General features: G+C 41.5%; 1 protein-coding gene across 1 annotated transcript in view; it reads right to left on the reverse strand.

The window, feature by feature from the left end:
• Positions 1-1793: 1793 nt before the first annotated feature.
• Positions 1794-13353, reverse strand: part of C1QL1 (complement C1q like 1) — a 112927-nt gene continuing 101367 nt past the window's right edge. The window contains exon 2 of the mRNA XM_083147457.1: positions 1794-4001. Within this exon, the coding sequence (XP_083003583.1) occupies positions 3822-4001 (180 nt within the window). The 3' untranslated portion in view covers positions 1794-3821. The remainder of the gene's footprint in view (positions 4002-13353) is intronic.

Here is a 13353-nt window from a genome sequence, read left to right on the forward strand (position 1 = left end):
AATTGCTTTATTTTACACTGTAATTTATTTGTTGTAATCATCCTGATTTATTATTAACCATTTCCCACTGACTACAGATTCATTGAGCACTCTTCAATAGATGTTTAGAACTTGTGTGATCAGTTTTTCTCTGGCATATCTGTATGTGAGCATGCGTGACTGTGTTGTTATTTTTGCATGCAGCACCATATGGCTCAGCATGAGTGCATGCTTACTATATAAGTGCAGGCCAGGCAGCTACTCCTTGCCAGTTTCAGTGTACACTTCAGGAACAGAGATCACTCTTGTACAGTTGTTCCAAGTGTGGCAGGGACATTATACCTCCACATGAAGGTAATGTGGAGAATTTGGCCCAGGTTTTAGAGCAGCAGCAGCAGCAGCAGCAGCAGGAAAACTGATGTGAGCAGGGTTGGGCTTATTAGCAGCACTTTTGCTTTCTTGATATAAGTGTTTCCAGGGTGGCGGTTCAGGGTTCCTTATGGTGGAATAGCCGCAGAGGTGATAGGACGGGGGTGTGGGCTACAGTAGGGACCACTGGAACATACTGAGGAGTTTGTACTATGCTGTGGCACCTGCATTCTGCAATGCTGTAACCATCCCTGCTTATGTTGTTTACCTGGTATGCTGAATACCTGCTACAAAATAAAGACCAAGACTTCCTCTTACCCAGTGTATGTGATTCCTTGCCAAACAACCTTCTTGTTATCCTCTGCCCATTTTCCATATTTCTTGTGATTTCTACAGAAATATAGTGCAAGTGCCATACTTTTCAAGGAGTCGTTGAAAAAATGTCACTGGCATCAGCTCGATTGGACCTAGTTTTGGGATACAGAGTTTGCGGGCCGGGGCTCTTTTGACACAGCCTGTGTGAACCACACAATACTGTACATACATTATAGATACCCCCTTGCTTATAGCATGTTGTGGCCCATATTTACATTTGTTGTAGCAGTGACATCAGTGTAAATTAAGCTAAGTACATTCATGGTCAACGGATTGTTCCTCTCTCTGGGTCATCCACCAACCAATCTAATAACTGGTATGGTTTATACAAAACAATGCCTGACCACAGTGATCTTACTGTCAGCAGTTCCTGATGCCCGTATATGGGTCAATTTTGGGTAAGCCCAATATATATATAGAATGTAAGCTTACGAACAGGGACTTTGTACCTTTTGACTGTCTGTAAATACCCAGTTTGTTGTATCACGGTCTCCTATTGTAAAACGCAACGGAATATGCTGCGCAATATAAGAAAATGTTAATAAATAAATATATATATATATATATATATCTGCAAAAAGAACCAGCAAATGTGTATCCAACATTAGTTTTTGTTGCTAATAAGCAAACATTTAACTTTTATGAGAGGTCATCAGTTTACTGACAGTATGATTGTAGTTACGTTTTCTAACAGGTGCAACCATGACCTTACCACAGTGGTTCCCAATCTGTGTGCCTAGGCACCCTGGGGTTCCTCAGCACACTTGCAGGGGTGCCTTGGGTTGGTGGACCAGGATCAATTCATATTATTTATTGTCAATGTACCAGGCAAAACCAGTGCTTGTGGCTGCCAATCATAATATTTGTGGACAGACAGAAGCAAATCCTGTCCCTCACAACACAATGCACTTCATTTAATATTTTTTTCTGAATTTCTCGATAAGAAGCATTTGGCCTAGGGGTGCCTTAAAAATATTTTGATGCTCTAGGGTGCCGTGATTAAAAAAAGTTTGGGAACCACTGCGTTACCACTACATGTTACATTGCCAACAAAAGAGAAAAGTCACACATTTTACAATTCCTGGAAGGATTTTATATTTACAATAAATATTTCTTAGATATCCCACATATTCATTACAGGACAAAAGAAAGACACAGCTTCTGACATAGGAAATTCCCAGGAAATACATAGCAGGAAGAACTTGTAGGATCTCAGTAGACAGGGCACATATCTCCTATCTTAATGTAAGATCAGGTATTATTTAATTCTTCAGGTAAAAAATAAATAAGTCTACACTTAAACATGCAACCCATTCTCCATTTACACTGGCAAAACTTCAAACTTCCAACAAAAACAAAATGGCAGCTAGACTGAAGTAAAGTGTTCATGCCAGTCTCTCATTATTATATGACAGAGTCAACTAGGAAAGCAACTGAGTTGATAAGCCTGTCAGAACAGTTTACAGCCGATAGGCTTTTCAATGCAGACTATTTGAGGCATGTGACTGCTAATGACTAGTTCATTTCAGGTCAGTCTGTTATTTCAAGTCTAGCTGAACCCCTTCCTTCCTTGCACCTGTGATGGACCAATAAATTGATTTCAGCTGCTATCATTCTGTGTATTGCAGGTCATTCTGACGCTCAACAGGGTTGCATCTTTAATACAGAGAGATACCTGGAGATGCTGTACTTCACAGATCTAAATGAATTGAGATTTGCAGAATGTAGAAATAAAGTGCAGAAAAAAAACATTATTTTAGCATTACAGTGTTACTGTTTTTTAATCAGCAAGTCTCTAAGTGCGCCTTTGGATGCTGCTGTTAACACTGATTGATTCTGCCTTCAAATGAAGAAAGTCACAATAAAACAGGCCTGTGTGGATAACGAAAAACTTGATTTATGGAAAGATTCTCCTGTATACTGTACGTTATATGGTTCTAGTCTGATGAGTAGATTTCTTTCTTTCTTTAACTCTCTTTCTATATATATATATATAATTACAATATTTATTTGGGAGTGCTAGAAATACATAAAGTGAGGTAGAAGGGAGGAATAAAGCTTGGGAATTAAGGGCGTTCGTCACCATAAACCGATGCAGGAAACTGGAGGAGCCATACTGTAGCAACATCAGTTTGGGGATACAATTAATAGATCTGATAGTTAACTGTAAACATCATAAATAATAAAACTTAATAGGAGCATGTTCTGTATGGTTTAGGGGGAGTACAAATTAGGTGGCATGAAATGTAGTGGGGGAATCAGGCAGGAAGCTTGGCATGAGGTTGATTGAGTGATTCTGAATGAGATTTGGTCAATAAATAAAAGTATTTGGCTTAGTGGAAGGATACACCAAGGTTGTTGTTACAGAGATATGAGGTTCTGCAGTAGGGTGTTGACATGATATTTTGTTAAAGGATACATGGATGAGACTTGGTTAAGGAAAAAAAGCATGATGCTTGTAGGGAAATAGAGCCTAGAGGCATGGGATATGATGAAAATGTACATACATGTGCTTAGCAATATGAATTGAGGAAGTATAACGAGACTGAGTGGGAACAAACCCAGATGGACATAATAAATGTAAGAGTAAGGATTGAAAAATGTATTTGGATTATTGGAAACAATATTATTAAATATTGATGCTGGGGCATAGAGCTGTTTGGCTTATGAAATTAAATCTATTGGTAAGAGACAGAAATGGTGCTCATCGAATTTTCATGGAGCATATCAAGTGTAATGGTTACAAGAGGAATGGAATTACATAGACAAATATGAGAGTGTAGGCTCAATCATAGAAGGGGAAAAAGGCGGTCAGCAATGCAGTACAGGGACGGATAGTGGGAAGAGCAAGGATAGGGCAGGATTACATTAGTAAGGCTTTACAGAACAACAACACAGTGAAGCATGGGAGAAGGTACATAAGTACCAAGGACACGAGAGATGTTTGCTAAAAGATGGGGGCGCGGCTACACAATCCCAAGCACAATGTGCAATCATGGGGTCATGAGTGTTCTAGGAAGCCACCCCATGCTTCTCTCTTGGGCTCCCTGCTCCTTGGCAGGGCAGGCAAAGCAGGGGGCAGTCCAGTTAAAGGGTTCTCAGTCTGAATATATGATGAAGCCAGAGAAGGTACTGTACTTGTTGCTATTTCCCCCATGAGCTTTGCCGCCATCCAGTTTAATGTAGACTTCATCACCTGCATCCAGATGAAGGATAACACTGTTACTGGCATAGTCGTAATTTTGATCTGCATCCTGAGCAATGGCGCTGGCACGAACCTAGGAGGATATAGAGAAGCAGGTTATAATTTTGGAAGGAAGAGCAATTGGAGTAGAAGAGGAGAAATAATGTGAAGAAAAATGTGACATTATTATTATTATTATTATTATTATTATTATTAATAAAAATAATAATAATAAATTATGTAAATTGTCCAAAAACATTTATAAATCAATCTATAAAGGCGTAATAAAAATGTAAAGTCAATATGGTACGGTAACCTTTTTTTTTTTTTATAAAGCCTGCCCTCTTGTGGAAAAATATGTGTTTACAGCTGCCATAATTTCTTTGATCTACAGTAGTTGGATCCCCTGGTATGTGGGATTGCTACAGATTTTTCAAGGGAGCAAGAGCTGAGAGAAATGAAGACATAATTTGCTAGTGTAAAAGGTAATACGTGTGTGCGTGTTGGTGGTGGGGCTCCGTGAATCATTGGTGTGTGGTTAGATGGCAGGAATGGAGATATTTGGTTTGGAGTATTAGTTATACACACAGTATCAAAATTATGTGTGAGGAGACAAATAGATCTAACTCTGCTATATCAATTTGCTCTAAATGTATTGATGGAGCATGGAGACCACCAAAGCAATTTACTTACAATTACCGAAAAATCTTTCAATATTTATTCTTGATTTCTTTATTACAGCAGTGAGCTAAACAATGTAAATGCAATGATTGCACAAAGTATGACATAGATTGAGTAAATAATATCACACATAATCAGTTAATTTATGATCACAAAATAATAAAGAAGATATCAGATGAATTTAACCATCATAAAGTTGTACAAAAAGAATATGGTCTCATTGGAGAAGGGGGAAAGCGAATCAGCAGTGGGGTTTCCACATTAGTGTAATAAAACCACGGGCTTCACACCTTAGGAAAGTAGGTATTGAGTTAGTTATGGTATTAGAATGTATTTTATTGAGTAAAGGAATAATGTTTATGAGAGTTGCATGCTATTCAGTATGGGTCATTAGGTCGACATGGTCTAGATCATGCATGTCCAAACTGTGGCCCTCCAGCTGATGTGAAACTACACATCCCAGCATGCCTTGCCATAGTTTTAGCATTCCCTAATAGCAAAACTGTGGCAAAGCATGATGGGACTTGTAGTTTCACAACAGCTGGAGGGCCATAGTTTGGACATGCCTGGTCTAGATCAACAGTCAAACTGTTGACCACTATTGGTTAACAGTCAAAAGGTTTACATATGGTGTAATGTGTTCAAAAGGTTGACACAAGCAAAAGTTAGACATGAAAAAGATTGATGTGGTCATAAGCGATTTTCATAATTTATTTTTAGAAACCCGACTGTTCATCCTTTACCATACCAGCGGGCATAGAGGGAGATTATAATAGTGTGCCGAACGCAACAAGGCACCGCGCCCAAAGCATGGCAAGCGGACACATGGCCTTTTGACTGTCGATGTAGACACTGTCAACCTAATGACATATACCCCTGCCACCAGGTGTGTACCACTGGACCATCTACAGCCTTTATGCTGTTCTATCTTGCATGTATGCAGGGCCATCTTAACGGCATTGTGTGCCCTAGGCAGAGCAATGCACTGGGGCCCCTACTAAAGTAAAAAATGTCATAGCTTCCAGCGGTGTCTCTCCACCTGCTATTATCATGCTTACAGCCAATAACTGTTTGGCTGCAGGCCAGTAGGGAATGTTTCCCAGCAGCTCTGATATTGTGTAATTCATAAAGCAGCCGGGCAGCAATCTCTACTAGCCTCACAAGAAACTCCTGAGGCACCAGCAAACCCCAGCACAAAGGCCCCTAGAATTGTGGGGCCCTAGGGAAGCTGACCAGTAAGCCCATGGGTTAAGATGGCCCTGTGTGTGTGTACGTTTCTGTATGTGTCACGTAAAAGTTTTTTTTTTTTTAGTACCAGGTGTATGAATGCAAATATTGGTTTTATTAGTGTTATGCTGGGAATATACTAGCGCAGAAAATGCCTGTCAGACCGACAAGTGAAAAAGTGGTGATTTCAGCTAAAAGTTTGACATTGTTCTTTTTCTCTCTGACTTATATCCTAACCATAGATATTATCAACCAAATACCTATATTTCATTTATAATAACCAAGCTATGTAGTAAGTGATTTCTTAACAGCGCAAACAAAAAGCATTTTTACGTTTAATTTAACAACATGCTTAATGTATAAAAGCATATAATACAATCATATACAATTATCCAAATGAGTTTCTTATAATAAAATGGACAATTACTAAGACAGAAAAAAACAATTCACACAAGCTCCGATTAATCTTTTGATCTTTTGCCAGAGGCAGTAGAAACAGGGATCATATTGCCAATAGCAGATTGACCTTAAGAAAAAAAAAAGACCGTTTTTATCCCATAGGTTGACCATTGAAAACATGTTCTTCCAGCTCCCAATCCTGTGAGGTCACTGATAAAAGGCAGGGTAACTGACTGGATTTACATTTCAGTTTTGGGCTTGTCCCAACATCACATTTTATTGAGAAATTCTTTTATACTTTAAATTATTTTTGTTTTAAATCTCACATAATGACACATTTAATCAAAAGAACATTACTTGACACACACACATGTATAATATCATCTATATACTGTATATGTCTAGTGTCCGCGAATCTTCGAAACACTGCCATCTGATAAATGGGGTCAGTTGGTTGATCTTTACAACCTTTCTAAATGTTGAGAATATTATAGCCCGGAGGTGTATTTGAACAAATTAAAAGTGTTTAGGGTTTTTGGAACATGTTTAATTGCCTATATAGCTATTATTAAAATATATGTATAGCAGTACATGAAAACTTTAAAACCCCCTAAATATCTCCATTTATCTCCACTTGTGACCCATGTTAACTCTTGTTGCATAGACTGTATTGTAATAGCAGTTGCCATTCAAATCCCAATGTCCATTTAAGTCTATAAAAATACTGATAACATTTTGCATCAGATGCTAAAGTATTAACATATTAAATGATAAGGAATCAAAGTATTTTGGTGCATGAGATATTATGCATTATGTAGAAAAATGAAAAATGACTAAACTGCCTTTTTATAGGATTACTAAGGGCCTCATTTGTCTACTGGGATACAGTGGAAAAATGCAATGGATCATACAGGGTTAATTTAATGCAAATTTCTAACTGAATAGCAAAAAACAATTATTAACTCATGTTTAGCTCTTTTTGATAATTTAATCTGCCCCTTTATCTTAGTAGTTACAGCAGCAGTGGCTGTGTCATCAAACGGTACTACACAGGCTGTTCTTAGCTGGTGGAGATATTGAGGAGATGTAGGATGATAAGGGAGGAGAAGTGATAAAGTGGCTGTTACTTTATCACCGGCCAATCAGCTCCTGACTGTCCCTTTTAAAACCCAGCCTGCAACTTAACAGTCAGGAGCTGATTGGCCGATGATAAAGTACCAACCACTTTATCACTTCTCCTCCCTTATCACTGCTTCATACATCTACCCCTCGGTGGCAAATTAAATAAACTACAAGATGAAGACAACAGCGCAATACCAGGAAATTTTTTTGCGGGAAAGCAAATTGTCTACGCTGTCTACGCTGCAATGCTCTTGTTTTGGGTACATGGGAATAAATGTATACACTTGCATTTCTACTTCTTCATCATCATCATCTTAATCATCATCATCAGTCTAAGCTGGGTCTAAATGTCAGCATTGCCAGCTCTCCCAGGAAAGTTTTGTGAAACAAAGCAAATAAGCTACAGCAGCTAACACCATTTTCAGATGACGTTAGCTGCTTGGGTTAAACTTAATATATATGACAGCTTTGCAGCCCTCATAGAGACCTGTGTGGGCTGTGGCTGCTGTTGAAAGTGGAGGGACAGCAGCATATATGAAGATATCAGCTACAGTTTCTTCATATTATGTTGGGGTGATACATTGGGCAGTATTCAATGCTCCCATTTCGCTTTTGTTTCTGGCGAGGTATGCTTTCTTTTGGTGAGAAGGCCAGTCCTCTCTCTCCATAAATGTTCCTCGTCCTATTCAGCGCTCCCGGTTCACCCAAAAAAAGCTTTGCCCTGTTTGACGCTTGGTCACCGCCTTTGCTTTCTTGGGGGGTGAACTGAACATATGTACTTATAACACAAATTATCTTATTTTCTCTTTGGTGTCTGCAAGTGTATTTTTTTATTATTTGAAAGATATATATTATTTTTTTTACTTTAGAAGCGCCACATTTATATTTTTTCTTTTTTTTTTGGTAATCACCCACCCCACCATGGTGCATTTTTTTCTCACTGTATATTCTACCCATGATTCCCCTCTCTTTCCTCACTCCTTTCTTTTGAGATACACAGCTTTTCACACAGATTTAGCTGCATTGGAATAGTTTTCTTAAGGCAAATTTGCGTTTTTCTGTATATCTCTGCAATATTTAAACCCTGCCTACAAATGGAGTCATTAACTCCTCGTCCGCCACATTGGTTAATGCTCGCCATCAGGGGTGGTGAGCAGCTGACACGTTGAATAGAGTGAGCAGGAGGCATGGCGAGGGGTAGAAAAAATGGACAGTGCACAGTGAACAAAAAACTCTGTACTGTGCCCCGTTCACAGGAGCATTGAATAGTGCTATTAATGTCCCCCTGAAAATGGGTGTTTTAGGGGTAAGTGCCACAAATATTAAATGATACAATGTGCCCTTATTGCTGTGATAGAAGTAGCCACCCATCAACACGCACAGCATTTCCCTTATATACAGTACATATAGCAGTCCCTCTATTAGCACTGTTCATTTATTCCAGAAAACTGGAGTGCTTATTGAAAAGGCACAAAATGAAACTTGATTTCCTATAAGAATTAATCAAATTAATTTATCCCCAAGGTGCTGGAAACTGTATAAAATATGTTGTAGACTATGTGATCTTTCCACATCTTCGCTATATGTGCCCTCTTCATCTCCGCTCCTCCAAACTACCAGCATTCCTTTGTGTGTGTTGGGTGCCGGATGACTGCCCGACAGGGGGGATTTTAGCAGTCAATATCCTGACATTGGAATCCCAACTGCCGGGGCTCCGACAGGGGGGCTCCCGACTTACAGGGACTATTCTCCCTTGTGGGGGTCCACCTAGCCTGCAGCATGGCGAGCGCAGCGAGCCCGCAAAGGGGCTTCTTTGCACTCGCCCCCCCTGTCGGAACACCGGCAGTCGGGATTCTGATGTCGGGATACTGACCTTCGTGATTCCCTCTGTCGAACCGCCATACCAAACCCATTGTGTTATACCATGTTTTTCTGACACCTTCATATAAGTTTTTCCACAGCAACAACTATAGTACTAGCAGCGGTGGAGCTTGTGAGTGGTGGACCAAGATGCAAAAACATACTTTGGGCCCCCCCTCCTCCGTCCCATCACAAGTTAATAATATATCACATGCGAGTGGGTGACAGGGAGAGACAGGTGAATTCAATACTGTCTGAATTAAAGGCAGTACACCGCTGTGATCAATGCTGATAGGTAGCAGGACTCTACTGTTAGCAGTGCCAGATTAAGGTCTAAATGGGCCTGGAGCTGAAAATTATCAATGGCCTATTATGCGCAATAAAAAGGGTTGGGCCAGCACCTAATAATGTGGGGGGCGTGACCAATGTTCTGTTTCGGTGGTCTGCTCATGGGTGTGTCTCTATTTGTGTGAATACTTTCAACTAATTATATATGCCTGGAAAAGACAGGTGGTTGGCATAAGAAAAATGCAGGGCGATATATTGGCGGGTGCCTTCCAAAGGTGCCTGCTGCATGGCGAGTGCAGGGAGCCCGCAAGGGGCTTTGTTGCACTTGCCCCGCTGTCTGAGTCCGGCCAGTCGGGATCCTGACATCGGGCTAATGACTGGCGGGATCCCGACTGTCGGGACCAAATACCACACCCTCATCCTGTACTTGCCTCTTACACATTATGCCACATGGAATGAGCCAAAATTCACACTATGGTACACTGATTGAGTCAAAATTCACATTTTGCCACATGGATTGAGCCAAAATACACACTATACCAAACAGATTGAGCAATAATGCACAATATGCTTCATAAACAGGGGCATTGCGTGCCAAAGGTTCACATTTACACCATAATGCCCATTACATGTTAAGCCACAAACCATAATGTCCATTACGTATTATGCCAAACACCATAATGCGTATTCAAATTTATGCTACATAAGTGCTGCTTACCTACATGCTCATTGCCATGGGTTCCGTGCTCATTGCCAGGGGTTCCATTCTCATTGCCAAGGGGGAATACATGCTCACGGTAACTTCCGGGCAGAAATGACAGCTATTGACAGCCGGGCAGAGAGCAGGGGGCTGCCCGGCTATATTCAGAGCACTGCAAGTTCTGGCTATTTGAAATAATACCCCTTTCACACTAGAAAATGCAGGGACTTACCCGGGAATATGGTCCCAGGATAATGCAAAGACATCCCCGGCTGGCCCCTTTTACACCAGCCTAGTTCCTGTATTTTCTGGTTTGAGAGGGAGAGAAAACAACCCCCATCCCTTTAAACAACCAGCTATATCTTCTGAACCAACTGACCCATTTACATGTGGGCTTCGAATGATTTTGGTCCTGTGAAACTGCCATAGAAATCTGTCCTCAAACAACATGAACAGCCAGGAAATTACATTTCAGAAATGATAAAATTGGTTTACCCGCAATATCTCTAGTACCAATAAACCCATATGGACCAGCCTGGTATCAGACTCAAGGCCCAGCGATTTGGGTTGGACTGAGATCAACCTCGAGCTTGGCTGGGTGGGGGTCGGAATTAGCAGGTCCCATGTTATCCTATGGGGAAAACGTTCCAGGGTTGCCTGGCAGTATCTCCGGTTCCCGGGAGGCTAGTGACACGGGGTTGGGCTCGTTGGAAAGCCCTGGCCCTCAGCTACAAAATGGGCCTATTTGGAGAGTGGGCCTGGAGCTGTAGCTCCACCAGGCCCATTGTTAATCCGGCCCTGACTGTTAGTCCAACTCAGAAGGTACACTGATGTAACTAAGGGGTAGATGTATGAAGCAGTTCTTCTCTGGCTCACTTCTCGTCCCTTATCACTGCTTCATACTGTACATCTACCCTGCCTCAGTCACATGAGGTGAGCCGTGCCTCCATAAGGTAAGAGGCAGGTTTCTTAGGAAGTGGTCATCCCACATTGTTCAAAATATTCTGATTACCAGCTGTCTTCAATCTAAGGCAATTTTTAAAGTGTACAACAGTTATATGGCATAAAAAAGAGTTTACTGTAAGGTTGGAAAATATTGAAATGAAATAATCCAAGGAATGACTGCGTTTGTGTGCCTAAGAAGTCATTAAACAAGTAAAGCCTAAATAGAATAGCTTTCTCTCCCTTGTAAGTGGGCTAGGACAGACTGATGAGTCACTCCGCATGTCCAGCTTTGGCTGGCATCCAAGTCCTTTAATCAAGACGGTACCCTTTTCCATTGTATTAAATGTTAGAAGTTTTTAAGTCATATAGGATTTTACTTTTCATATTTAAGTTCGCCTTCAATAATGAATGGGAAGGATGCGAAAAAGAAACTAATGATATAGAGGAAGTACCAATTTTAATAAAAAATTAAATAATAAAATGGAACAAATTAGGACTTCTGAGTGATTTTGGTGGAAAGAGTCAAAATGAGAAAAGGTTGAACTTTTCTGTATTTATATTGTACAGTATGTGCTCCTTTTGCATATGATATATCATATGCATTGTCATACCCCGCTGCCAGAAGGCTGCCCGAGTCGGAGGTAGGACATGCTGCACATCCGATCTCCAACCTAATGCACGCGATCGTACATTGGATCGAATGTCAAACACATGCGATTTGGTCACTTTTCACCTGATTTCTTGTCCCGATTCGTCGGAATGAGGTCTAAAGTGGCCAGATCGCACCAGTGTATGTCCATCTTTCGAGACTGATGCTAAGTTTTATGCAAGTGCATTATGTGGATGAATTTTGTGATTTTTCACACAGCATCCTACTGTATGTAGCTAAAAAGAAATAACTAAGGGCAAGTTTAGAGATGCTTCTCAGTACTTGCAGCTGAGCGGTAAAACTGTGCACGTTGGGTAAGGTGGGTAAAGGAGTGCGGTGTCAGATAGGATTTAGCGAGGGTGGAGCTGGCACCACACTTGCTGCCCGCCAGTCTGCCCACGGAATGCCGCCCATCCGCAGTGGAGGTGCAGAATCTCTGACAGCAGTGGCGTAACTAGATATCCGTAGGCCCCATAGCAAAAGTTTGTAAGGGCCCCTATTTAGCAACTGATGGTGATAAATGTATGCAAAACATTAGTTTGACAGCAAAGATGGGCCCCCTTCAGCTCTGGGCCCCATAGCAGCTGCACCCCCTGCACCTATGGTAGTTACGCCCCTGTCTGACAGCATTACAGACACCCTGTAGTGGTGTAAACTCTGTGCCTCCCCAGGTTGATGGGTAGGCGGGCGGCAATTTAATTCCCCCCTGGGCAATGCGCATTTAAGTCCCCCTGGGCAACGAGCATTAGCTCCCCCCTGGGCAATGCTTATTTAACTCCCCCTGGGCAACGAGCATGTAATCCCCCTATGGTAACAAGCATGTAATCCCCCTGGCTCCGAGAATGGAACTCCTGGCAATGAGCATGTAACCCACTATGGCAACAGGCAACGGCATGTAATCCCCCTTGGCAACAGGCATGTAATTCCCCCTTGGCAACGAGCATGGAACCCCTGGGAACCAGAATATAGGTAAGCAGCACTTCAGGGGCATTATGCATTTAAGCAGCACTAGTGGGGACTTTATATGTGTATGCAGCACTAGTGTGGGCATTATGTGTGTAACGCAATGGCACCACAGGGGGACATTATATGTGAAAGCGGCACTACTGGGACCATTATGGGAGCATTATGTGTATTATGGGGCACTACTGGGGGCACTACCTATCCTCCAGTGTTAGGGGTGTTAGGGGTGCTATGAACGGAAGCTTTGATGTCCCGCGGGTGGTAGGGGGTATTATATCAGCCACTCAGCATGTAGGGCCTGGATCAGTAATTTCCACTAATTACCCCTTTACTGCACAGATGGTGGGAGATGAGGTGGGAGAAGAGGGCACTGGGCTGAATGAAGGGGCCCTGATACATAACTTCCAGGGTGGTAGAAGATGTTTAATATGCAGAAGAGGGGTGTATAGTGGAGTGGGCTTATTATTCATAATTTTCTGGTGGGAGGACAGCTTGCTTGGCTGCAGATATCTCCATTTTCCGGAACTAGATTTCTTAGCTTTTAATTAAAAACTAGAGAATCTCACCTACCAAATGGTATTGGGGACTAGGAGATCAGAGTTCAGGAGGCAG

The sequence above is a fragment of the Crinia signifera genome, chromosome 6 (assembly GCF_055691185.1).
Source record: "Crinia signifera chromosome 6, ASM5569118v1, whole genome shotgun sequence".
Taxonomy (NCBI): domain Eukaryota; kingdom Metazoa; phylum Chordata; class Amphibia; order Anura; family Myobatrachidae; genus Crinia; species Crinia signifera.